General features: G+C 39.7%; 4 protein-coding genes and 1 long non-coding RNA gene across 8 annotated transcripts; 3 read left to right on the forward strand and 2 right to left on the reverse strand.

Annotated features, from left to right (window-relative positions):
- Positions 1-487: 487 nt before the first annotated feature.
- On the forward strand, positions 488-946 carry LOC103996494 (uncharacterized). The gene has a single exon (XM_065161715.1). It carries the CDS (start codon positions 488-490, stop codon positions 944-946), a length of 459 nt encoding a protein of 152 aa, XP_065017787.1.
- A 563-nt stretch (positions 947-1509) lies between these two features.
- Positions 1510-4235, forward strand: LOC135644711 (uncharacterized). Its single transcript, XR_010498569.1, has 5 exons — positions 1510-2254; positions 2801-2878; positions 2951-3059; positions 3146-3513; positions 3600-4235. It is a non-coding gene; the product is annotated as an uncharacterized LOC135644711 (long non-coding RNA).
- Positions 4236-5112: 877 nt separating this feature from the next.
- On the reverse strand, positions 5113-12377 carry LOC135580849 (lariat debranching enzyme-like). 2 transcript variants are annotated; one of them, XM_065162548.1, is made up of 11 exons: positions 12198-12377; positions 11772-11870; positions 11514-11630; positions 9441-9598; positions 8993-9114; positions 8454-8650; positions 7321-7503; positions 7120-7238; positions 6892-7031; positions 6009-6128; positions 5113-5370 (listed from the first exon to the last, which is right to left on the reverse strand). In XM_065162548.1, the coding sequence occupies exons 2-11, from the start codon at positions 11775-11777 to the stop codon at positions 5273-5275; spliced, it is 1260 nt and encodes a 419-aa protein (XP_065018620.1). In that variant the 5' UTR covers positions 11778-11870; positions 12198-12377; the 3' UTR covers positions 5113-5272. The 2 variants fall into 2 exon arrangements, with proteins under 2 accessions (XP_065018620.1, XP_065018621.1); XM_065162549.1 differs by having other exon boundaries at positions 8454-8647; positions 12198-12376.
- Positions 12378-14437: 2060 nt separating this feature from the next.
- On the reverse strand, positions 14438-19232 carry LOC135580853 (protein WVD2-like 4). Of its 2 annotated transcripts, none has more exons than XM_065161343.1 (10): positions 18942-19232; positions 18382-18660; positions 18099-18294; positions 17960-18018; positions 17811-17869; positions 17297-17374; positions 17121-17199; positions 16971-17042; positions 16768-16878; positions 14438-15067 (listed from the first exon to the last, which is right to left on the reverse strand). In XM_065161343.1, the coding sequence occupies exons 2-10, from the start codon at positions 18619-18621 to the stop codon at positions 14636-14638; spliced, it is 1326 nt and encodes a 441-aa protein (XP_065017415.1). In that variant the 5' UTR covers positions 18622-18660; positions 18942-19232; the 3' UTR covers positions 14438-14635. The 2 variants fall into 2 exon arrangements, with proteins under 2 accessions (XP_065017415.1, XP_065017414.1); XM_065161342.1 differs by having other exon boundaries at positions 17121-17202.
- Positions 19233-20385: 1153 nt separating this feature from the next.
- Positions 20386-26756, forward strand: LOC135645937 (prolycopene isomerase 1, chloroplastic-like). 2 transcript variants are annotated; one of them, XM_065164862.1, is made up of 13 exons: positions 20386-20972; positions 21905-22111; positions 22212-22311; positions 22492-22574; positions 22700-22756; positions 22844-22996; positions 23121-23199; positions 24143-24291; positions 24396-24530; positions 24673-24786; positions 25359-25469; positions 25572-25680; positions 26198-26756. In XM_065164862.1, the coding sequence occupies exons 1-13, from the start codon at positions 20559-20561 to the stop codon at positions 26269-26271; spliced, it is 1785 nt and encodes a 594-aa protein (XP_065020934.1). In that variant the 5' UTR covers positions 20386-20558; the 3' UTR covers positions 26272-26756. The 2 variants fall into 2 exon arrangements, with proteins under 2 accessions (XP_065020934.1, XP_065020935.1); XM_065164863.1 differs by lacking the exon at positions 22700-22756 and having other exon boundaries at positions 26198-26508.
- Positions 26757-27448: the final 692 nt, after the last annotated feature.

The following is a 27448-nucleotide window of genomic DNA, read 5'->3' on the forward strand; positions in this document are numbered from 1 at the left end:
CGGCTCACCTTATTATGGAGAAGGCAGCAGCGATCGTTTCCTACTCTCCATAACCACACGGGACGACGAAACATCGAACCTTCCTCGCGCGCGTCTCGGATTTGTCCTCATTCGATGCTTCACGCACTTGCGGTCTTAGGAAGGCGGCGAGCGTCCAGCTCAGCGCCTCACAAAATCCGGTCAAATCGAAGGTTCCCTCTCGCCGCCAGCACCTGGCCTTCCGACTTGCCCTAACCCAGTCGTCGTCCCTGGGTCCCATCAGCTAACGTGGCCTGGTATGTTTCTGGGTTCCCTTCTTCATTCCCCGCACCCGCGGCACCGTAGCAACTCGCCTCGTTTCGAAGCCCACGTGGCGACACGGAATCCTTGTACTGAACGCTTCTCATTCTGGTCCGCAGAAGCATCGTAACATTAAGTTCTGGTTCACCACGCCTCTTTTTTAGCTTCAGATATTGGCCTCTGAGGTGCCGACACCGGGAAAGAGCATATGGCACGGAAGCCGCCACCCGAGCCTGCCTCGGTTCCCCGCAGGCTCCGGCCGCTGATCGTCGTGGAGAATCCGAAGCCGAAGCCAGGATCCCGTTGCGCCGAGGCGTCCGGAGAAACGGCGGCGGAGTGCGCAGCCATCTTCTGCTGCTGCCCCTGCGGCCTGGCGAAACTCCTAGTTTTCGCGGTAATCAAGCTGCCGGAGGGGCTCGTACGGAAGGCCCTGCGACGGAGGAGGAAGCGGAAGAAGAAAGCCACCGGGATCTGGCGGCCCAAATACGGCGCCTTGGACGATGACGACGACTTCAGCGTTCACGGAGGGTTCCTTTTGGCGGCGGCAGGGACCGAGGAGGCGTGGCCCGCGAAGACGCCGTCTCAGGAGCTGCTGGAGTTGGAGAAGGAGATGCGGGCGAAGTTTTACGGCGCCGGATTTTGGCGAAGCGGTTCGCAGAAGGAGTAGAGGCAGCCCTCTCGGCATTCCGGTGAGAAGGGAAATGGCTTTTCTCGTGGTAGAAGAGAAGAGAACTGGTCCAAGGTGGGATCTTTTCCACTGCTCTGCTGCTGCTTCGGATTGCTCTGTTGCATTCCGACGAGCGATTTCGTCGAGGACTAATGTGTTGCCGTGGTGGACGAGTTGACTCATCAACACATAAGTAATCTGCGTCTCAAATCGTCGATGGTTGGATGCCAATTATACTTTACAATCCTTGGTTTTGGTTTAGATGTTTTCTTCTGGAGGAATTATGCAATGGTGAGAGGTGGTCTATTCAGATTCTTGTAGTATGAAAATAATTTCGAATACACATTTCCATAAAGTTCGATAAATGTTTGGTATGGAATGTTCTTTGAAGTTCTCGAATGAATATAGAATCGATTTGGCAAAAAATATGATACACTGTAATTAATTTTATATTATTATCATTTTGGAATCGACGGGAGATTCTATCCGATTCATCTTATCATAACCGATTCATCTTATCTAAAGACAAACTAGCGTGCATAGTGTTGGTGTGGAAAGTAAGGTTTAAACTATAGATCCCATCCTTTCTCGATTATTTGCAGTAGAAACAGAAATGGGGAGGAAAGACGGGAAGGGACAACTGACACACTGTCTCCAATCCCTCTCTCTCTCTCTCTCTCTGGCTCCCTTGTCGACGCCCAACGCATCGCATCGTCGATTCCCATTTCCTTTGGCGGTGACTGGGTCGTATCGTGGCGCCTCGATCTTCTCAGCACCAATGTGGAGGTGATTCGTGTAAGGCGTTGCTTTGATCGCTTGTTTGTTTCGACTTGCGGTCGATCGATCTATTGTTTGCCCTAATTGTACTTGTTTCTTTTGGGTTCTCGATGATATTGGAGCTTCTGTTCTTCGGTGCCTGCCGTATAAGGGAATTCTTCGTATAATTTTCGTAATTTGTGGCGTAATTGTTGATTTGAGTTTGTCGTCTGCATTGATTTAAGTTCAGGGGTGATACTATCCTGGTTCGATTTGGTGAGGCACTGGTTTTATCTGTATTTTTTAGGAAGAATGCGTTCGGAGAATGCTGCGACAGTTTGTCCTATCTCTAGCTTCTCTTGATTGATCTTTTGCCCTGTCTGTTCTAGTTGATACGAGGTTCTTACATAGGGTTTGGTGATGGACGGGACTGCAAAGAGGGAGAGCCATTTGCCATTTGCTCGGACTCCTGTGGAAGGGGGAGTTCAGGATGCTTGTGGTGATGCATGCAGCATCCGTCTTGAACCCCTCTGCGAAATTGATCCTTCAACGGTACGGTGTCTTTTGTATTTTTGTTTTTCTTTCTATTCGTGTAAGTGATGGTTAACCTTTTTCCTGCCTCTACTCAGTAGGTGTCCTCTTGTCATTTCCTTGATTGTTGTTCTTCAGATTACTTGTTGCAAGTATGAGTTCCAATCTACAATGCATATACTCTCGGTTAATGCCCTTCTGTCTGGTTCATCGTACATGTATTTTGAGCATGCGGACTATAGTCTTGTAAAAGTTTTTAATCGAAAGATACGGCCATCATATGTTTGTTGTTGTGATTGGACTACTTGTTTTGAGGTGCCTACTATGATAGTAGTTGAACAAGCTTGGCTTTTCTCTTTGGACTCTCTTTGCTTGATGATTTATGTTAGCTATTATCCATGCCATATGCTAGGTTTTTTTGTACAATATGCTTGAAATATCTATGATCTCAGTGTTCTTGAGAAAGCTATGATTCCTATTCCTGTTGGATGTATTTGTTGAATGTATTTGCTGTTTCAAACTCCTTCATTTTTAAGTTCAAGTTCTCTTCAATTATTTCACTACTAGGTGCCAGAGAAAATCTCGGTGTCCCATGTGTTGGCGGTCCATCGGTTTGAAGGATCCCACCTGGTTCATATGAATTGGGTAATCTTGCAATGTGTGCTCTAACTGTTGCTATGGCTAAGAGGTTTTGATTTCTTTCTGATGATTTGTCAGCCAGGAACTACTAGAGGCCATAGAAAGGGAAAGCAGCATTAGACTTGATCGTGCAAGGACCACCACAATTTTTCATCGTCCAGTGCATGGAGATTTCAATTTGCAACATGTGGGTAGTTCTTCAAATCTTCTTTGATCTTCTCTTGTTATTCGTTAGAGTTAAGTATGGAAATCGTTCTTCTCAAGCATGTACAGATTCTTTCTTTCTCGCCTATTCATGGCAATTGCCAGTAGCTGGAAGTGATGAAGAATTTGAAGAGCATATTATCCAGCACTTTGTTGCTGCTGCTGCCATGGGAAGAGCACGCCACATTGCTTGAAGAGGTCGGCTTAGATCAGGATCTCATGATCACCTGCAGTATCTGGTTTTCTCCACAAATTCAATTGCATCGTCTGTGGGCTTAACATCTTCCTCAGCTCCAAAAGGGGAAAATGAAATAGCTCCTGCAACAGTTGTTGCTAACCCGTCATCTCCAATAAGTAATCCAGGAGGGGATTCTGCCGAAGTAACAAATATTATGCTGGCTCATGCCAGTAACAAATATTCTTACTTCAAGTCCAAGGTTCGACTGTATACTCGTAAATGTTTATATTATAATTTCTCACATAAGTATGTCACAGCATTGTTCTGCTTCCTTTTCTTGTACAGCAAACCTGCTGGCCAGTCAAATCTTCGGCTAACCAAGATGGACCAGAACCATCAGACTTCCAATTGTTCTCAGAATCTCTGAAATCTCGTCTGAATGCAGTTTCACCGAGCTAATTCAGAGCTTATGTGCTGTTTTCAGTATCCTGGTAATGCGGATGCGGGTTGTGCCCTTCACATTTTGTTGCAATAGGTACAAAGAGCACTAAAGGAAGGAGGGAGAGGCTATTTTCACGTAGGAACTCTGTGGCGGGTATTGGTTGTGAAGTTGGGAGACAAGTTGGTGTTGGAATTGGTACCATGTCAAGAATAATGGAGCTCCTGGTACTTTTATCTCACATAGTGCTGCAGTGCACTCAGATATGGAACCAGGTAATAATGGTGTCATTGCCAATCGTGCCGAAACTTCTCCAAATAATGGCACTACCTTTGCAACTTCAGGCCCCGGTGAAAGTGATCTACTCCTTTTCTAAAGATTTGAGCTTGGTTTAGTGCTCAATATCGAAGGTACCTACATTTCTGCTAGCACGAGATTCCCTTGCGTTGGTGAATTTACTTGTCATAGAAATCAGATGAATGATACCAGAATACACAACTGTTATGATTTCACTACACCATTGTGCCTTTGATTTTGTTCAAGGGTCTCTTTCAATGCAGTGAAAGGTGTTTGGTGTCAGGCGCTACAAGGCGTCAATCTGCCAAAGCTCAAAGGCTCTCTTTTAATATTGTTTCAAATATGAGTGATAGATCCAGCTCATCGACTCCATGGTGCATGCCACCATGAATGACACCCACTCTAATCCCGATGAGTAATCATACTTTCTAAGTCACACCTTAGCACGACATCATGAAGATGAAGAGCAGGCAAATGAAATGATTGAGTCGGTCCATGTAGCCCTCTCGCACCCGCTCGTTCTCCCCGACCAGCTTATCAAGGAAAAGGAATCAAGGAAAAGGAAGTGACGAAGGTTATAACAACATATGAAGGTGGAGAGGTCGAAGACAAAAGTAAGAGAACGCTGGACCACCACATCATAGACACGATAAATGAAAGCATATGAGAAGACAAAGTGAGAGATGATCTTGAGCTATTATAATAACTTGAGCTCAAGTTGTGTGTACGATCTCCTGCTAGAACATAATACCTCGATGCTATTATAGATGGTCATTTTTACGATGACACCTCCCATCATCGATAAATATAAATTAACATATCACATAATTAAATTCTAATATTTATTAATTCAGACTTGATAAAAAAAATTTATATATTATATTTTTAAACATATAAAATTATTTGACATAAATAAATCATAAAAACTTTACAAGAACCAAAATGGATCATAACTATCCATAACTCAAATGTGTATTCAACTTTACTTTAAAACGTTTCTAGTCAAAAATCTAACAAGAACGCATTCACTGATGTGCACATTAAACGCAGGCATACTTATTAGCCCCAGCAATATTGAGAAGCTTTTGAGCAGCACAGGCGATGAATAAACATGACACGCAGTGGGAAAAAGAAATGACATGCTGATAAAATCAATTACAACTCGTTCCATCATAAATTCTGAATGCTAAGTAGGGATTTTACAAAAAGATCAGTGTTGGAACAACAACAGGTTCGTTGCTTGTTGATTGACCAAGAGATCAGTCCTCTGTTGTGGCAAATATCAAGCATCTCCATCCTCATCTTCCGCAAGTTCTTCGAGCTCATCCACATCACCCACTTCTGCAGAGTTTCCATCATCAGACAGTTGATTCCAAGCGTCTGCCATGCACCACATGAAATCCATAGCAGTCAATTCTCAGTCAAAAGCATGGAGGAACACGCCATGATATTCCAAAGATGCACGTGCATAAATGATAATGTTGACAATAAAAGCTCGAAGTATGTAGTGGAATTAAACATATAGGAGGCATGATTCTGTTTACTGCCCATAGGAATGCATGTCATACGAGAACATGGAGACTTCATATGAGTGCAGAACATATATTCTGAATGATTAATAACAAAATAACAACTCGGTAGTCCAAGTCCAATTTTTTTGTCATCATCCATGACATTCATTTCCATATTGTGATATATTTCAAATGATTAAAAACAAAATAACAACTTGGTAGTCATAGTCCAACAATTTCTGTTATCGTCTATGACTTATTCATTTCAATTGTATGACATATTTAATGACAATTCTTTACTTGCAATTATATCCAAGTTTACCTTTTACACATTTTGTCAATCTTAAAATTTGGTGGTTGTACACATCATTATATAGCATGTCTTCAAATTTTCACCTTCTTTTTGTATGCATCAAGGCACCACACAGGATGCACACATTAAAAAGAAACACAGATGGAGAAGAGCTGAGATTTCCATAAGATAGGGCAAAGGAACAAGTCAAATACCTTTAGTATTAAAAAAATTGGGATTCTGTGATGGCATGCCAGCCTCTGCAACATTGTCAAGAAGATATGGGAGTTCTAGCAACTGCAACAATGACTCTGTCTGAGGGTTCCGACAATGTCCTGCGGTATGTGGAACAGGTTAGACATTAAATTGTGAACACACACCATATTCATGGACCATAAACAATAGGAAAGCAAAGTACTGATACATGTAGCCTTACGACTAGAAGCAACAAGGCCATATCCACAAACCATAGAAAGAAAACAAAGTTATATCTAAACAGGAAATGGCCAAACATAATTTCAATCAGATGCTGAACACAATATTCTATCATCTCTTGCACAAAGAAATTACTGGATTGTTCTATTGCTGCTAAAGATGAATGAGGCACCCCATCATATAACTAGTGTCTCAGGTCTTGTTTGCATGCCCGAAAAATGGACACATGGAATGGAATTGGCTCCGTGAGCCGGGAGAATAATGTGGCAAATTACTCAACCAGGGTAGAAAGAAAATAAAAGGGTCAATTTAGATATTGAAAAAAAGTATCCGTAAGCAATAAATATTTGAAGCTCCATAACAAGTGGAAAGATAATTAATTAATGAAGGGACTACAGATTCACAGATAAAACCAAAACAAACATGCTTTATGTACATATATACAAGAGAAGAAAAAAAAAACAATGATAAATTCAGTCTTTAACATAAAATGAAAAAACAGGAAAGGAAGATTTAGCACATCACCTATATGTGAAATTTAAAATGGAAGTATTACGAATCTTAGCTACAAAAACACTAACAGTTTTTGCAACAAAAAGAAAAGAAAATAGAAGAGTTCAATTGCCTCATGTTTGCACATTTGATCATGGATCCTATTATTACCAGATGTTGAACTTCTGGTGATTGGCCGAGAAGGATCAAAGGGTGAAACAGTCTGCACAAAATCAAAAGGTCTGGCTCCTCTAGTGATTAACTTATTTCTCACCCACTCACGATAATCTTGCTTGTCGAGCTGTTCAGGCCTGCATGCAAAATCAAAGAAATCATACACTTTGATTATGCTACAAGTCAATGTGTATCAAATATGAATTAAAAAATAGAAATTTCAACCTCAAATGAACAGTTTTTCGGCTCAACGGAAAGATACTATTGAACTTCCTCGTTATTGCAAGCCACTCCTCGTCATACTGAATTTCATACGGGCCTGGATCTGAGTTGACATCAACAATCTAAGAATTTAACTGAGTTTAGTTTTCAATGGAGTTCATACAATATGCATCATTGTAGTAACAACAAACATGGAATCTCTACCTGCAAAAATTTTCGACCTGGAAGACATTTGTCAAGAGCAAGAAACTTTGTGACAGACCCATCCTCTCTGTGCTGAACAACAGCTGCAAAATTACAGTGAAGATGACCAGAAAACCAATAATGTGGTTTAAGTTGGTTTAGCAGCTCTGCAGCAGGCAAGCTGCCTAGAGTCCTCTTCCTGATCTGAAGAAGCACAGTAATTAGACAACAGACATTAATAGCATCAATGTTAACAGTGCATAAAATTCATTTTCAGCATAATACTCTCAGTATATCAATATATATACAATTGTCCAACCAATGAATCGCAGATTCATCAAGTTGCTTGCCATATCCATATTGGATACATGAAAAATATGGTACTTGTCACATAATTATTGGGTTATGTATCGGATATTTACTGGAAACATCCAATTTCGTAGATAATAATTAAAGAGACATATTTTTTGGATACTCATAAATAGTTTGCAAAGACCATTTGGTAGGACCTTGTTAGATTTTCCTCTACCTATCCTTACATGATTAATTACTAATTGTCTCACATCATTTAACTAGAACATCTATAGGTCTCTTACAACATTTTTTCATATCATCCTAAATGAGCTTTTTCAATTTATCCTTTATCGAATTTATGCATAATTGTTCATAAATAAAAATATTTTCTTTTATCTTTCCAGATTATTCTATGTTAATTTAGATAAGAAAGATACACTGTAATCGTGATTCAACCAGCGCTTTTGGCTCTAATTTGACCAGATTACCTCCTTTTAAGCATGATTTGAAGAATTATTGGATCCACTATTTAGTTCCAAAACCCTGAGAAACCAAGAACTAACGGAATCTCCACTCGAAAATCACAAAACCAAATTCAAAAACTAATATAATCAGCCAATTCCAACCTGATTCAGTAATATACTAACCCAACCAACAATCCCAATCCCAGCTTCTAATGCTAATCATGATTCCTTGAAACATGATTATAAACATATCATCAGATATGCATAAACGTACTGCTAATACAACTGATCAGGAGGCAATGGTAAGTTCAATAACTATTTCACTCTATTTTAAATCAATGTGAAATTATAACAGCTTAATATGCACAGTGAAGTGAAATTATGAACTGGGTGTACCTCTTCTTCAAAATGGGGTTTACGTTGAACAAGCCTCTTCGAATTTCCATATTCATAGATACCAACAGGCCAGTCATGTGATATGAAAATATCTATAGGTTCCTTAATGTCCTTGAGCTTCATTACATCATATTCCCGTACGTGGTATACAGACCGAAGATCACTCTCATTATATGGTGGTCTCTCAAAATGTCCTGCTAAAAGAATACATTATGATTTGATAGCACAATGAAGGTGTGATCAAACAATTATCTTGGTTGGATTCAACTTAGAGATTATATAGGTTCGCAAAGTAAATCCAGGAAGGCAAAAAATATATAGACAAGACCATATGTGATCAGAGAAGGCTTTTTTATTTTGGCATATAAAATCACAATGAACTATATAGGAAAATGGTATGGCAAAAATCTGCATATAGTAATATAATATGGACAACAAAAAGCGAAATAAGCTCTTCTGTAACAATCCGCAAAATAACAAAATAAAAGCATAACTCAGCATAGATTTATCAAGGACACAAGATTGGAGAGTAAACTTGCCTAGATGATAATGGCCTTGCTTATAAATCCCAGAAACCCCACCAATTCGAATATTGCCAAACTTAATAACTCCAGAAAAGCCCAAAAAATATACATTAGGGGCAGCCCAGCCTCCATAATACCTACCAAAGGCATTGAGTCAGGCCAATATGCATGCAGCCACATACATACAAAACAAAAACAAAATAAATGCTGTAGTCTGATTAGTTTAGCATGACAAATCATTGCATACATGAGATAGTCTTTAAACTGATAATGCAAGATCAAATAAAAGCCTCAATATGCTTGAATATACTAAATTATCTTGAAAAATTACCCAAATTAGGATTAGATATCCAACACTTTTTTAATGCTACAACCACATGAACATCTGATGTTAATCTTAGTAATGTATATAAAATATGCCTTCTATCTTCAAAGCTACTAATTATCTTATAAAGAAACTCACAGTTCCCATAAATAATTTGATGCTTCATGGTTCCCGCCAATAAATATAGTTGGAACAGGTGCTACTTCTTGTCCAGAGTAGTACTTCCAGAAAGAGTTCATACTCCGATATTTTGGTGGGCAACTCAAGCTCTCGAGATCATTTTCGTTCCTGACTGCCTGCTTGGACAAAGAATTAAATGGTTAAAGACATGAGTTGAATCAAGGTAAATACATATGCAGGGTTCTACAAGCAAGAAAAAATGATATGCATATGAGTGTGCATTGTGCAAGCAGGCATCTTGACATGCTTGAAAGATTTCAATTATTTAAAAAAATCCCAACTATAAAGGAGAGCGCTACCACATGTTAGAATAATGTGGGAAATGAAAGATATCCATATTTCAAAATGTTAAACTATCAATTGTTAAAAATGATTTATAAATTAAAAGTATAATGGAAAGACAAGCATGGTCAATGTCTCTGGCATTACAAATGTAATGCCTAGTGTAGATAGATAAAATGCATCTTTATCACAATCATAAGAAGTAACTCAAATTTCACTTTTCAGGGAAGCAGAGCTACAACAGGTTCTGCCTACTCGTTAAATACATATTCTTCATGGCCCCCAAAATGTTGGCTTCCACTTAGGAGATAGAAACTATGCAATCCACATCAAAGCCTTGGGCAGAAATAATAGCCTTTTACTGACTACATGAGGTGATGGACTCCTACAGTAGTTTGGGTGTTGAAGTAGGATCAGTCTTAGTCTAGTCATAGTCCAAGTTCAACCACAACTGATAAACCATTAAGTCAATCACAACTTGGTTCTGATCCATTATTGTAGCTTTTGGTTATAGTGGAACTACAACAAAATTGACAACAGAGCCCATAATCCCACAAAGATGATGTCAACATAGGATGTGATGCAATTTTCCAATGCCATGAAGAAGATAAACGAAACCACGAAGTATGAGTTTTTGGGTCATCAAATAAAAACAATTTGCTATGCGGAGAAGAAAGTGGAAAAAACCTTTCCAGAGATGAAACAACTTTTCACAGTCAAGAAACCATCTAAGGATCCTCCAATCAACATCAAAAAGTCAACTACCAATCAAAGAAAATAACTTGGTTTCATGAAAATCATTCCAAAGCTACTTAAATTGTCCATCAAACTGTAGGTGATACAGAAACTAAGAGAAGCCCTAGAAAGAATTTCTTATTATCTATTGCAACGGACACTGACTTGCAAAAATTGCTACAAATATAGCAAGCAATGTTGACAACAAATCTCCTTATGGGGAATAATTAAATTGCCTACCATTGCAGTAAAGGTCGTAACCACCAAATCCTCTACATAGCACAATGTCATCGCTGTATTACAGGACCCAATAATCATAAGTATGGAATCAACTGCAACAGCAAGCTAATGCCATCCAATTATATGGCAGACCTGGGATCATAGATTAAATTCTACACATATTTAGAATTTAGGCATAAATCTAATAGTTTAATATAATTTTGGATGTCAATTGGTTTAGTTAAGAGGAATCCTAAAATCTCCAGAAGACATTATTTAATAGGAAACAAGACTCCAATGGTTAGTTTGTGTAAACAATAAAGATTGTTTTAGTTTTCTTTCAATCTGAGAATTTTACCGTGTAAGTCAAGTTTTCTTTCAATGCAAAAAAGCTTATTTTAGCTAGATATCAATCTACACATGATAAATTTGGTCTAAACTTTCTCTTATTCCATCGCTGCGGCCTCAAGTTGTCCTGAGGCTCTAGTATGCTTACTAGGATAGAACCTCAAATTTGCTCCCTTTTTTTTTTTTTTTTGCAGGTTCTAACGGCCATTATTTTTGAAAATTATGTATTTAACATGTATAACGCTATTATACATTAATCCATTATCCGACTAGCAACTATCATACACCAAACTTACTGGTTGAGAACGTGAAAACTAATGCTATGATTTGTCAATTTCAAGAAACGAATTCATCACATTCTATGTATGTAAGAAGATAATGATAAGATTTTGTTCCAAATTCAAATATTCTTGCAATGCTAATAAAACAAGTTGATAATTGCAAGACCTGGAAGTCACCACAGCAGATTAGGAGGTCGATCTTTATGTTCTCAACCTTCTCCATATGCCGAATCGTGTCATACACCTTATCCATCTCTCCATGCAAGCAGCCCTCGACTGCAATCTGTTTCCACGTAGGGGGGGAAAAGATTAAGACATAAAGAAAGCAACGCTAAGAAACCGAAATCGATTGGGAAAGAAAACACAAACAGACACAAGTGAGAGAAAAAGATAGAAAGAAACAAAAAGTGAAATTGGGCAATACCTTCATCGTCTCTTTGATGTGACACTCTTCTTCCTCACTACAGCACAAATCAAATCTTCCGCCTTCCCTAATCCAATGCAAGGAAAAAGAGGGAAATCACTGAAAGAAAAAAGAAAGCATGTTGTTAGAATCTCCAGCTGAAAAACACTGATCTCTTTCTTCTTTCCCAATCTAGTTGACTGATGTTTTTGCTCTGGTCTAAGTAGTGTTGTCAGGAGAAGGGTCGTCGAAAGAAATTAAGAGGCAGACACGGGACGCCATCCGAAAGAGAGAGGCATAGAGTATGCCGACGCATAGGTGCCAGCGAGGGCTACCCCGACGCGCGGACGCAAGCGGGGGCCGCCTCCCGGTGTGGGCGGGGCTGCTGCGGTAGAGAAGAAGGGGGGAGAGAGAAAGCGAGCGAGTAGAGAGGGAGAGGGGAGGTACCGAGCGAAGCCACAGTTGGAAGAATACTGGTCGCTGGTTGCTAGGGTCGCCGATCGACCTGCACGCAACAGGGAGTAGAGTCGGCTATGCTTAGGGTTTCAGGCGCGCGCGCGAGAGAGAGAAGAGAGAGAGAGAGATGAAGCGTGGAAGGGAAGAAGAGTCGTGTGGGGGCGGAGGGCTGCTACTCCTTTGGTATCGAATAACTTATCTGGTTGAACCCAACCGGGGTTCAACTCAGGTCTCAAAGACTAAGCGTCCAACAATATTGCAATTGTCCCATCTCGACTCTTCGATTTTTCTTTCAGATGAACTCGTTTGGTCCTACCAATGCATGCTTTGAAGATCTGATCTGAAATTTCTCATGAACTGAGCATAAGACTCATAAAAAATAAACCTTTCATGTGTTCCTTAGTTTTCCCTGCTGTTAGCTAGAAACTTGATCGATGGATCCAAACTTGAGCAGTCTGGTGCTCGAGACTGTGTTTTGAGACGTTTGCTAACTTCTGTTTCTATAAGACCATCTGGCCGTGCACATTACAACAGCGTGTGAGATGCTTGTGTAGGAGTTAGACCGGCCTAATAACATGTTCGCTTTTGAACCTTGTGAAGCTGCTCTCTCTCTCTCTCTCTCTCTCTCTCTCTCTGTTCACGGAGGAACTCGCGATCGACAATAACAATGGAATTTGGCTGTCAAGCTTAATGTAAACCCCTCCACATCGTTCAAGGCATGTACAAGATCGAAAAGATGAACTGAGCGGACAACGTTTCACACATTGGGAGCCCCTACGCGAATAGTCGATCCGTCGTCGCCTCCTCTTCCCGCTACATACCTTTACATCTGATTCATGGATTGAGACAGACCTATTTATGTCTGTGGCATCTGTTTCTATCGGCTGTAGGTTGCCACGGAGTCTGTAGATGGCGGTTTTCCAAGGCATCCGAATTCTATTATGCGCGTATTACTCACCTCTGGTTTACCGTATCCCAAAGTATACCGATTTACGAAAGCATGAACGTGTTGATTTGGGTGGTGTACCGTGTTTGACATGTGTCGAGCACAGATTCGTCGCCGACGTGATTGGACATGTGTTCAGTCATGTTTTTTCTTTATTATTATTATTATTATTTTAATTTTATTGATTACATCATTGCTCGGGATTTACTCGGCACGTGGCGCTACCCCTTCATCCTCACCGGTGAATCTTTCTTCACGGCGTTCCGACCCTCGAGCAAACCCTTCTTCCTCGGCGAAGCCTCTGCCCTCACCCCGAGTGCCCCCTTTCCACGACGTCTCGTCGGCATTTTCACTGATGTCCAGTGAAGTTTGTGCCCACCGGTGTCCCGTCAATATCCTCTCTCCCCCGCTCCTTAGTGCCCCACCAGCGTCCATCACTACCCGACGACCGTCGCACGCCCTCGCCATTCGCACCAAGCAACCCACATATGTCCAGTACTACCTGGCCACTGTCGTGCACCCTAAGACCTCGCGACGCTTCTTCCACTTCAGACAAGCCTTCCTGCCATGTTGTGTCGCAAGGAAAATTCCCTTAGGTAATATGCTGACTTGTCAACTTGTTCAGTTTTTTTACTGCTAAAAAAAAATATAGTTTCATTATTAACCTATTATTCATCTATTTTATTTTTTAACCTGAGTTTTTTTTACTGCTTCTTCCTTGTTTATTCTAATTAACTTGTTAAAACTTATTTTGATATATATATATATATATATATATATATATATATATATATATATATATATATATATATATACATATATTCGACATGCCTATATCTCGATTATTAAAAAAAAAAGATGTCACTGTGTTCGTTTCGGCATTTATCGGTGCTGATAAGAGATAATTTGATCGGTCGATCATTGGTGCATGTTTACGAGAAATTATTCACTTTGAGCGATGCGTGTACTCGTATAGTTTTATCCTTTCATAGCATGTCAACTTCAAAAAATAGCTCATGAGAGCTAAGAGCCTCAGAGAGGTTTTTTGGAGCTCACATGCTCCGAAAGGATAAAATCATACGAGTACGCCTATCGTCCAAATTGAACAATTCCTTACGAGCGTTGTACCAATGATCGATCGACCAAATTATCTTTTATCAAGTACCAAGCATATATGCTCGGAGAAAAAAAAAAAAAAAAGATAAGTAGAAAAGGAAGACGTCATCCAACTACAATACAATACAAGGAAAAAGAAAGCACCCAAAACAATGCATTTTCCATCGACTCAGCTGCAAGTATTACCAACCATAAATCAAACGGTAAAACAGTTGAGCAATCAATATACATGGACCAAAATGAAGTCTTATAAAAACAGCATCTACTTGGGAACAGCGAAATGCACAACACAGAACGGCACCATACCTTTCAAGCAAAACACTTTCTCTCTATTCACAGATGGGCGTAAAACTACTGAGGACACTATTTAACCTTGTACTGGAACTTGCTGAGGTGCGATATTGGCTTCAGGAAAGGTAGCAACAATTGTTTGATCTTCCTTGACTACGTCCTCAGGAGAAGTTGGCACCGTTTCAACACCTGTTTCTGCAGAGACTTCCGTTGTTGTGTCATCACCGTTCTCTGTCTTGACTTCATCAACTTTAGGATCCATAGATTTTGCGTCCGACTTCGTAGTTTTTGATTTCTGCGATGGAAGCTTGGAAAGTGACTTCTGCTTTGGGTTCTTTGAAGCTATTGCATTCCTCTTGCTGCTTGCGGCACCCTCATTCATTTTGGTGGAGCTGGCAGTTACACATGGGCTCTGACATGAGTCACCAGCTTCTGAAGGATTACTTGCTGCAGCAACAGATTGCTTGCGACGTCCAAGCTTTGGTGACCTAGCACGCGTCGGAGGGATCTGTAAAATGGCAGAAGATTAGCAGCAGTAAGATAATATCAAATATGTTCTCTTACGAAAGACAAACTGCCTGCAAGTGTATACATCGATCTACAGCGAAGCATACTGTACCAATAAATTATACACGATCAAGAAGTGGAATATGATTATGCCAATGTTCTGGGGATAAGGTAAGACAAATCAAGGTGTTACAAGTTTCACAAGACTAGGTTCTAACCTTTTTACCTAGTAGATTGTACCATTTACCTTAATGAAAAATGTAAATCATAACCTCTTAGGAGCTGTGAGAGTATGACACAACAATTGTCAAGTGTGTGTTATGGAGACAATTTTTGCAGTGAAACAAGTTACATATCAATTGATGATATTATGTTCCATGAATTGTGTGCCATGGTACTATCCATGACAGATATTGTGCCAAAGAAGTGCTGACACTAAGGCAATGCTTATCTAGCACCAGCATATCAGGGATGGAAGTTTGGTACCATGCATATCATGATATACATGAGGCATGTCATGCCTGATATGCATATCATGCATGCCCAAGGGTATCATGTGGGTTGTTGGGTATGATTCTTATAAATTGGTAAATGTATGAGAAATGATAGGTTAAGGATGTAAACTCCTTAGCAAGCTAGCAAGCTGTGCTGTAGGTTTTATGCGGCCTTAAGGTTCATGCCAAAGGATATTGGATATGATTTTTATAAATTGGTAAATGTATGAGAAATGATAGGTTACGGATGCAAACTCCTTAGACAGCAAGCTGTGCTGTAGGTTTTATGTGGCCTGAAGGTTGATGTCCAGGTGAAAAATTATAGATAAAGGAGAAGAGAATTTGCAAAATGGATGGTCACCCTAGTCTCACTTTAAATCCTTAAAAATCATTTAAAGAGAAGAACATGCCCACATATCTCAAACCTATTGTGAGACATGTTTTCATCCTTCAGTCGTCTCACACTATTCACACATTTCATTCTCACTTTCGAAATAAAATTTCTTCTGTCCAAGATTTTTATTAAATTAATTTTCTTTAATGAATAGTATTTTCAATCAAGTGTAGCTTTCTAATCATTTTTTTATTTTTGGTTTAGATTCTTTATTTGCTTGAACATAAGGTAATATAGAGAATCATTAGCTTTGTGAAAATATAGAGACCTATTACATTTACAACAGGAAGCCTTGTGTAAAGACTATCACAAATGTAAAAAGAAAACCAGATTAATAAAGTTTCCGGAGACAAAATAACAAAATGAACTACAACCTGATAAAGAGCATCAGCAGCCCAAATCAGAGAATATCAAACTCTCTAGAAAGAAACAAATCATGATATGATGAAGAAATCATTCAGAAAAGGATAAACTGGAGACATTTCCCAAATTACAACCGCACTAAGCAATTACTCTCAAAAGGAAACTGACGTACAAAAGCTTGAAAAGAGTCAAATGCCAAAAAACACAGAATCTAATGACCATGCTGTGGCAAGCCGGGCCAAACCATCAGTTTAAAAGCAAATTTAGTGCATATATGTTTGAATATATCCTTGTAGATAGAGGACAAAATTCAGTTAGGCTATTTATTTGTATTGGCACAATAATATCACTGAAATTGTTCAAATCAGCTTATGAATTAATGAGATATTAAAACTTGTGGATGCACTTAACAAGAATGCATAATAAAGAATGAAATAAGAAAGATTGTACCTTCTTCAATTCGGCTTTTGGAGGACCAGGTTCCTGATAAAAGTTTGGCATTGGAGTAGCTTTAAAGGTCAAGCTCTTCCTCAGCCTTCTGATCTCAGCCTCTTGATTCTCCTATAAGATATTGTTTTCCAGAGAAATTAGTCCATGTTGTCTGCAAAAGCTTTACTGGACAAGGAAAGCCCAAGTTTGAATAGAACAATCACCTTTGATTTTGCCTGCAAGTTAGTCTTTTCCAGTTCTTTGGCATGATTCTTCTCTTCAAGCTTCATGAAAAACTGAGAAGACAATACAAATTCGTTCAAGAAGTGTCTTGAACAGAGATATTTGAAAAGATTAGAACTGAATGTGTTAACCTCTTTGCGTTTCTCAGCACGCTCGTCCAACTTAAAATTAAATCCAATACCAGTGTTCTTTCTTGCACGTGGTGTTGAACTTCTAGAAAAAGCATAACATAAACATCAAACATATTTTATTGCATACAAGAAAAGCTCAATAACGGGAAGTATAATGGATAAGCATGAAACATTACGAGGCAGCAGAGTGGGCATCATCATCCTCTTTTGCTGGCAATGTGCATCTCAAGGACTTTGTTTTGCCATCATTTGAACTGTTGTGTCATGTCAATTGCATCAAAAATAAAAAAGATCATGTTACATGGTGAAGTCAGTTTGATCAAATATGGTGTCAAGCAATTATTGGTCAGACATCATAGGCAAGACAAAAAATAAACTTAGACAAGCATGGTCTGCACTACGCAACATTATTAACAGGTGCAGAAATATGGTAAATAAGGCAATGCCTTTCATGCCTGATTCCCTGTGCATACAAAAATTATGCCTTTGATGTGGAAAGGCATTGGATTTACTCAAGTTCCATTCACTTCCTAAAATGTATGCAAAGATGCATGTCCCTAAACTAAAGTTTTTCTCAACATTTTAAAATTCATATAACCATCATTAAACATGTAATAGAAAGTATTGTAAGCGTTTGGGTTATATAAAGGAGAAGGAAAAAATCTTTCTGCTTATAAAATAAGAACTTACTGTGCATCTTCAGCAGGAGAGCCATTTGTAGTTGCCTCCACTGCGCCAGTATTAACAGACTAGGGATGAACAAGTAGTTACAAATGTCAGCAAAATTAGCCCACAGCTCATCTTGAAGAAAGCAATAATCCACCTCACTTTTGACTCACCCTTGTTTTCCGAGCACTTGATGTCGTGGTGAAAACAGAATGATTAGCAGCAGGATCACCTGAATGTGAGGCTGTAAGAATTAGCACATGGAAGAGGTAATTATTTGAAACAACTGGATGCAAAAAGGAGAGATCAAACCATTTGTAATTGACGATGCGACTTTAGACTGCTTCAAAGAAGTGGTGCTCTTATGCAAATTGTTAGCAAGAGATCCTTTGGAAGAAAATGAGAAACTTTGTGATAGAACATTCCTTTTCTTCGGAGGTTCAATTAAAGAACCATTCAGACGACCAGAATTTTTCTGTATCTTCTTGAATCGATCAGATCCACCTCTCTGCACGAAATAGAGTCGCACTTCACCCTCCATTCAATATTATTCTTCAAGCTTTGAGGAAAAGACCAGAGAAAAATCACGAAATACCTTAGAAGAATCGGTCACTTTGTTCTCGGTAGCAAATGTTGGCCCTTCATCCCTGTCTACTGAAGAATCAAGAACAACCTTTGACGTATCTTCGGAGCCACTATCTGCATGAACAGCATGAGTGCCATTCTCGGTAACTGCATTCTCCTTGTTTACGAGTGAAGTAGATCCATTGGCCTCTGCAGCCTCCTCCACTGTTCCTTTATTAAGCTCCACTTCAACTCCATCACCAGATTCCATCTTCAGAATAGAAATCTACCACCAACTAGAAATTGAACTCTGAAACAATAACAATTGCAGCAACACTAAAAATCTGTTTCAATTCTTTGATACACGCATCACCCGTGACACTACAATCGACAATCTGGCATTTCAAGCAAATACTACTGAATTAGACACAACGGATCATCCACACTCGATGTTTCCCTTAAGATCGAGATCCAGACCCAAAAACACTAAAGCTACAAGAAATCAAACACGTTCCTCGAGTTCCACGTTGTCAATTCGCCAAATCTCGTAGCACACGGAAGATCACGAACAATTATAAGATTGCTCAGTACCTGCAGAGTTCGATCGCTTGCGCGGAAGGGAGCGAAAGGGGCGCGACCGATCCGCGTGTCGAGCGAGGAGCGGCGGTGATCCGCACTCGCGGGGCGAGATCAAACCCCTCGAGTTCAGATCAAAGGGCTCCGAGACCCACTTCGCTTCAAGATCGATTAGTTCCGGCGTCGGAGTCCCAATCTCGCGCCCCTCACGGAAACCCTAGTGTCCCCGTCGGCAGACTCCGTTTCGCCCACCGCTGCACAACGACCACTTCGCTCTCTCTGTGCTTGATGAGAAGGTCGGCCGATTTTTTTTTCAAACTACGTATGTAGACGAAACGTTATCTACCAAAATGCCACTACCACATTACAAATATACCCCTAAACTTTTCCTAAAATACATTAACGACTTGCGTGATGGAGCCGAGCTCTGAGGGATATTAGAGTCATTATGGTACACAGGATGGCACAACGTGCTTGGTCGATGACGTGGCGTTCGCTGGAGCAGTATAGCTGGAGTATGAATCTCATCGTATGAATTTACGTATAGGAATATCTATGCGTGAGACTGTTTTCACGGACTGGATAAGTTTTTGGATCAATCGTACGGTTATAATGTGAGTCGCACGAGTTACGCCAGTGGGGATAGTTTCGGATAGGGAGACGTGAGCTGGCAGGAACGTGAAGGGTGACGGCAACATAGAGGGGATCGGACGGCGGAGACATGAGGAGTGAAGAAATCGGAGCCGTTGGAGGGACCCAATCATTGCGCCGCTCCAACAGGCGGGTGATGCGTTGCCGTCTACGCTGGCGACAGGTGTGGTGGATCCCGACAGCTAATACAGTGTTTTCTCCTACTCTTCGAACCGCTTACCGGTCTTTTGATTGGGAGGATCCACGGGGTCCACTTGGAGGGACACTTGTGGCGTCGAGCCAAAGGTAGACCGGCTAGGAGTGCAGTGGCCGTACCACGTGGTGTATGATGGTTCGGTGTTCTTCGGCGAACACGCGCGTGACAACCCTCGTTGAACCTACCTCGTTACCAGCTGCAATCGTGACCGTTCATCCGCAGAGAAATCAACACTTGGTCGACCCTACAAATCCCGGACGTCCTCCACGACCTGCGTTCCACTTGTTCCGAGATGCGTGCGGCAGCCGCTTGGCCCCGCCGGTCGCGTTCTAAATTCAAGCAATATATTCATGAAAAATTCGGGGATAATAAAGCAATAATTCCTAAGCGAAACCCAATAAGAACTGGTTCGACAGCACATGTAAGCCCAATTAAAAATCTATAGCCCAGCCCAGCCCAACAATTACAACCGTTTCGGTTTGGAGTTTGGAATTGTACAGCCAACGGCCCCAATGACGGGGACAACCTTATAAATTATTTTTATATATAATTGAATATAAATTATGCATAAATGATATATGTCGCTTGCCGCTTTTCCTCGGCACTACCGAGTTCGCTGGCCACCCACGCCCATAGTTTGAGCCGTATCGTGCTCTCTATTATCCGCCCACGTTGATTTGTCTCATCTCCTCCACAAAATCCCGGCGATGGCCTCCAAAGATTCTCTTCCAACCCTAATTCATCTTTGAGCTCGGCCCTCTCTTCCAAATCCGATAGCCAGCGCCATGCTTCGGATGGGGCCTCAGCTCCTCACACCCTCTCCAGCCCCTGACGCTGATGGATTCATCCGCCGGTGTCTAGGCTCACCTCCTCCCGCGTTATGGCGGTGCTGCTTCGGGAGGAGGCGTGCCGTGAGACCGGCGTTTAGGAGGGCAGGAAGGTCCCCCACGGCGGTCCTGACCCCGGAGAGAGCGGCGGAGAGGGAAATGAGTGGAGGTGGAATGGAGAGGGAGTACGACGCGATCGTGATTGGTTCCGGGATTGGAGGGCTCGTAGCGGCGACGCAGCTGGCGGCCAAGGGGGCTAAGGTTCTGGTTCTGGAGAAATATGTGATTCCTGGGGGCAGTTCTGGGTACTACGAGAGGGATGGGTTTACTTTTGATGTTGGTTCATCGGTGATGTTTGGATTTAGCGACAAGGTGAGCTCTTTATCCACATTTGATATTGAATTTGGTTGTTTGTTGAACCAGAAGCTTTGTTTATAATTCTTCTTTTGGGAACTTTAGCCGTCGTCGCTGTTTGTACTGGTTGCAACTGAAACTGACAACGAAGAACTCATGTTACCATCACGTAGCTAGCAGAAGGATGGCCACTGAGCTGGTGTTGTCGTGACTTTCGTGGTTTATTTTGATCATGTCAATAGATGATGTATAGATTGATGAAATTAACTATGGAGACCGATAAACTCACTAATTTGTCACCGATATCTGTCTTTACTTGCCTTTAGATTCAAAGTATGACAAATCCTTTTTCTTATGCTTTGTGGATTTTGGTGTCGTATGCATGCCATGCAAGCACGTAGAAAGGCTTATTGACATTCAACCTGTTGACAGCATTATCTGACTTTTTTCGTACTAGGTTGCACTAAATAAAACAAGATTATCATGCCAAATGAATTTATGTCTAGAACTTTTGAAGATTTCCTTTTACTTTTGAGGGAAGATTCTAATATCATACCAACATATTCCAGGTTGCATACCTATTTCCTTTGGCAAGCAAATGGGATAAGTTTTTGGCCCTTGGTGATTTTGTGGAAATTGCTAGCCACACTTGATAGCATGTTGGATGCAGAGAAACAAAAACAAAAACGAAAAAAACATCTATAAGAAGGGATTCTTAAGCTAATAAATTTGCATGCCAAATTTCAGCAGAAAATTCTTTTCCATGCTGACCCCCTGTTGGGCCAGTTAGTGCATCTCTAACTGCTAGACTTAGTTCAATATAGAAGTTTTCAGCTTTCCAACATTTTGAGTATGTTCCAAGTCCAGTTCAGATGCATAAATTGGGTACTACTTTATATTTACCTTTAACTGTTTCTGTTTGCTGACCATTGCTGTAACGTCACTGGCAGGGCAATCTAAACTTAATTACACAAGCATTAGAGGCAGTTGGGCATAAGATGCAGGTCATACCTGACCCTACAACTGTTCACTTTCATCTTCCAGGTGAACTATCTGTTCGTGTGCATAGAGGGTATAATGAGTTCATTGCAGAGCTAATCAATAAATTCCCTCATGAGAAGGAGGGTATCCATCAATTCTATAATGAGTGTTGGAAGGTATGTCATTCTTTTTCTAATTCTTTTTCTAGAGGCTTCTATTTCAAGCCAGATATGTTTAGTGGCTCCCATAATCATTCTTTAGTTCCTGCATCAATAGATCTTCAATGCACTGAATTCATTGGAATTGAAATCATTGGAGGAGCCTCTATATCTTTTTGGACAGTTTTTCAAGAAGCCATTGGAATGCTTGACTCTTGGTAATGGTTGAATTTTAAAATGAAAGTTATGATGTTATGTTTATAAATAAAAAAGATGTATCTTTTTACTGAAAGATTTCTATATCTCTTTGATATTTTATTGGCTAATCTATTTGAATTTGTTCTTAGCATGAAAGCCAAAGTTCATGCATTTATGCTAATTATGGGATTTTTTTTAAGCTTATTATCTACCACAAAATGCTGGGGATGTTGCTCGGAAGTTTATCAAGGACCCTCAGTTGTTATCCTTCATTGATGCTGAGGTGTGGAATTAATTTATTGAAAAGTCTATTTATACGTCTTGGTGTTCAGAGCAACTTCTTGTCTACATAGAGCTTTTGAATTAGCACTTCTTGAAGAGTCAAAATAATTTGTGATGTATCTGTAGTGTTTCATTGTGAGCACAGTTAATGCTTTGCAGACACCGATGATCAATGCAAGCATGGTAACATGTCTCCCTTTGCAAAATAATGAATTTATTTCTCACAATTTTTCTATTAACTATCAATTTTTCTTTCTTTTGTCACAAAAGGTTCTGTGTGACAGACATTTTGGAGGGATCAATTATCCAATTGGTGGTGTTGGTGGTATTGCAAAGGCTTTGGCAAATGGCTTGGTTGATAAGGGCAGTAACATACTTTACAAATCAAATGTGACCAGTATACTACTTAATAATGGAAAGGCTGTGAGTGATTACTTATGAGGTTCAGTAGTTCATTACTTTTTCTGTCTTCAGTAGTTAGGCTGACCAGAGTCAGAAGGGTGTTCTACAAATTCCATTGTTTTCTGTTGGTTTCTGTCTTTGATAGGTGGGAGTGAGGCTCTCAGATGGAAGGGAATTTTTTGCTACAACTGTAATCTCAAATGCAACAAGATGGGATACCTTTGGTAAATTCCCTCTATCTCATAATAGTTGAGCTTGAGTCTTGGTTTCACTTCAATCTAGATCTTCTTGTGTGCTTGTGTATTAACACCATTCTTGATCTTCAAAATTTTCTTTTATCTCGATGAGCTTAGAATGTCTAGCAGCATAAGGTGTCAAATGGTCGGAAGGCTGGTTAACAAAGACACCTGAATGACAATAACATTGCAGAATTGAAAGGTCATAATGAGAAGTAATATGTGAATAGTGAAAGGCAATTGTTTATCAGTGGAATGATTTTTTTTTTTAGCTTCCCCTAGATGGTGCCAATGCCAAAATATGAGTCTAGTTTGTATTGTTTTCTTACTGTAATAGCCTTTATCAGTGCTTCACATAGATTAAATGTCTACTTTTTTGTTGATCCTTGTAGTTTTATTAAAAAGAAGATAACAGAGGTGCGTAAGGTGTCAAAGCATCTAAGACTCTGTTTACAAAAAATACTTGAAGGTTGAGTGAGATAAGTAATATGGTAAACAGTAGAGAGCAATTGCTGATTACTGAAAATCATCTTTAGCTCTCCTTAGATGGTGCTAATAACAAATATGAGTCTTGTTAGAATTTTTTCTACTGCAATTGCCTTTGTCATAGCATCCAGTAGAATACATAACTACTGAGTACTATCTGCTTCATTGTTTCATCCAGCTTTTGTTCAAAAAGAATAAAACATACAGATTGATTCTTTGCATATAATTGGAACTTTCCGTTTTTTAGCTATTTCATTTGACTGATTTCTTTTGTCAGATTGTACTCTTGCATGAATAGTTATGAATTTTTTATGGGTTTTGCTTCATTGATAAACTAACTTTAGTTCTGCCTGGGATCTGATTGAGATATCTTTGTCCACTTCTAGATTCGAACTTTTTTAACTTTACTCACTTGATATCAACTTACAATTTTTTCTGATGACAGGTAAACTTGTGAAAATGGATGATCTTCCAGAGGAAGAGAAAAACTTCCAGAGAATCTATGTAAAGGCACCATCTTTTCTTTCCATTCACATGGGAGTCAAAGCAACAGTTTTGCCTCCTGATACAGACTGCCACCATTTCATTCTCGAGGTATCCGTTGCTTTCTAGCTCCTTGATTCAGTTCTGATAGAGAGATAACTATAATTAAGTAGGATAGTTGTGTGCTCATCTTTTGGCTATCATTATGAATACAGGATGATTGGGCAAATTTGGAGAAGCCCTATGGAAGTATATTTTTGAGTATTCCAACTGTTCTTGATTCATCCTTGGCTCCAGAGGGACATCACATTCTTCACATATTTACCACATCATGCATAGAAGATTGGAAGGTCACTCTTCTATTGTAGTTTTGTTTTTCTTCGCCTCTTGCTCTATAGTGATACTTTGGAATGAAATTACATAATTCATGCTGGTTCTAGTTTCAAATCTTACTTTGATGATGGCATAAATCTCTATTTACTATGGTTCCAGGGTCTTGGTTCAAAGGACTATGAAAAGAAAAAAGAGCTTGTGGCTGATAAAATTATATCCCGGCTTGAGACTGAACTTTTTCCGGGTCTCAAAAGCTCCATAGTGCTTAAAGAGGTACTACAGCATGCTTCCCGTTAAAATTGGTGACATTGTTAGTTGTACCCATGGTACTTACTGCCTTTTGTTTTGAAGTTTGTATAAACTTTGTGCAGATTGCAGTCTCAACCAGATCATGCGCCATTACCCCCTCACCCCAACAACCCCACATACCATGCCACTGAATACACCACACACATGCACATGCCCTCCTAGCTAAAAATAGATGGATGATTCAGAGAAGTTAGGAGTTAAAAATTGGAGCTGCCATTGATTCATGCAACTTAAAACTCATATTTTTAACAAGACTCGGTGGTCATGTTTTAGGTTGGTTGGCTGTAGCCTCATTTTTTAAACTGCATATTGGCATTTAACTGTTGATGTTGTCACAAATCTATTTTAGAGACTAAATGTATCAAATTAGTCATGGATAAGTCTATATCATTCTTTTATTAAATATTTCTGACTAATAATGAGCTTTAAATGAAATATTTGAGTCATTGATAGCTTACTAATATATATGCTTTTGCATGCATACAAAATTTTAAATGATTTAGATCTTGTATGACTTTCTTGTATGGTCATGACAGGTGGGTACACCAAAGACCCATAGAAGATTTCTTGCTCGGGATAATGGTACATATGGACCGATGCCACGCAAGGTGCCAAAAGGATTGCTGGGGATGCCTTTTAATACAACTGTATGTGCGCTACTGCCGAATGATAGCTGATGTGATTATTAAGTATTTAAGTAATTGTCAGTTGATGAGTAATTTGCTAATAAATCATAGTGGGACATGCAGGCTATAGATGGTCTATACTGTGTTGGTGATAGCTGTTTTCCTGGACAAGGAGTTATAGCTGTTGCATTTTCAGGCATCATGTGTGCTCACAGAGTTGCTGCTGATATAGGTAAGCAGACTTTAGTTTAACAGTTCCAATGATTAGGAATGTTGAAAACAAAAAGATGTAGGGTAGGACCAAAAGAAATCATGGTATCCTAAGACATTCATATGAAAAGCCACTTTGTTTCATTTAAAAACTGTCGTGGTAACTTGTCAAATGAGTTTTTTTTATTTTCAATAAAAATAATGCATATTCCTTTGTTCCACTCAATTGAATCTTTGATTTTGGTACATTCAAATCCTTTGTTCCAGATTTACTATCACTTGCAATGGCCACAAAGAGACAGGTATTTTACTGTCAGGGCCCTGCCACCATGATCAAGCATGGTGCGCATGTGCAGTAGTTCATATGGCAAGGGGTGTTCGACAATACCTTTCACTATACTGGTATTGTGCAGGCATACTACGTGCCAGCATGGAACAGCACATTAACTTGTGCAGTGATTGTAGGAGAATGATTTTTGGTTTGGTTTTTATCTAGTCTAATCAGAATTTCATATGATCCCTCTTATTTCTTCTTGCAGGTCTTGAAAAAAGATCTCCAATATTGGATGCTGCTCTTCTTCGATTTCTTGGGTGGCTGAGGACAATCGCCTAATTAAAAGTTTAGCAGACTTGTGAAGCAGGTTTATATAAGAAACAAGATAACGAACGAATCAACTGATACATATTGAACATGTACATGCCGCCAAGTTCTTCTGGTGATGTACCGGTTTATCCAGTGATGCAAGAAAGGTGGTGATAAAAGAAGATGCACTGGTTGTTTCTAAATTGTAAGCTAAGATAGCATCAAGAATTAGGCTTTAAATTCAGTCAGATGTTGAGCGGATGATAATCACCGGGCTGAACTTTGCATGTGGAGATGGTGAGCTCAGTAGCTTTTCTTACCTCCTCATCTTTAAAGGTGAAAGAGGTATGTTGCGGTTTTGGTTGTGAATTATTTGTAGCTGTTGGAAATTGTGTAAATTAGACACGGCAATTGCTGTACTCGCCAATTTAGCTTCATACAACTAGTAGTTTGCAAGAGGAAATCTTCAGACCGTGTACTATAGCTGTGCTTCTTAATGCAAAGAATTATGTCCACCCTCTTGCCTGTTTGCTGCATACGGAAAAGTGTCCACTTTATAAGCATTTTTAACTTGAATGATATTGATTTTAGGGAAAACATCACAGCATGTAGGTTTCTAGTGGCAATAACTGATCCTTACGAATTGTACATGAAGGCCTATTAGAACGGGAGAGATATGTGGGTGAATATATATATATATATATATATATATATATATATATATATATATATATATATATATATATATATATATATATATATATATATATATTGGAAAAACCTCTCTTTTTTTGTGTTTCTCTTATAAATGCCTGTTTTTCCTCATCATTGTTTGTCTCTCGTCGTGGCTCTCATCCCTCGGGGGAGGATAATAGCATCTCCTTGTTGGTGATGGAGAATGGAGTCTATGTTGGCGACATTGACTATAACAAGATCCTAGGGTTGAAGATATCAAGTAGGGCTAGGGCCTCATGACCAAACATTAATGATGCATCGATAGCAATGAATGAAGGTATTAATGACAATAATGAAAGACAAAAGCACACTAAGAGGTGATGAATAAAGACAAGAATGAAGATGACGAATGAGGACATAATAATAACAATGGATAAGGGCCTTAACAACGACAATAACGAATGAGGACAAGAGAGGAGACATTACTATTACACAAAATAAAGGCATCATTTAGTGAAATTGAAAAAGGAGC

The sequence above is a fragment of the Musa acuminata genome, chromosome BXJ3-8 (genome assembly GCF_036884655.1).
Source record: "Musa acuminata AAA Group cultivar baxijiao chromosome BXJ3-8, Cavendish_Baxijiao_AAA, whole genome shotgun sequence".
NCBI classification, from domain to species: Eukaryota; Viridiplantae; Streptophyta; class Magnoliopsida; order Zingiberales; family Musaceae; genus Musa; species Musa acuminata.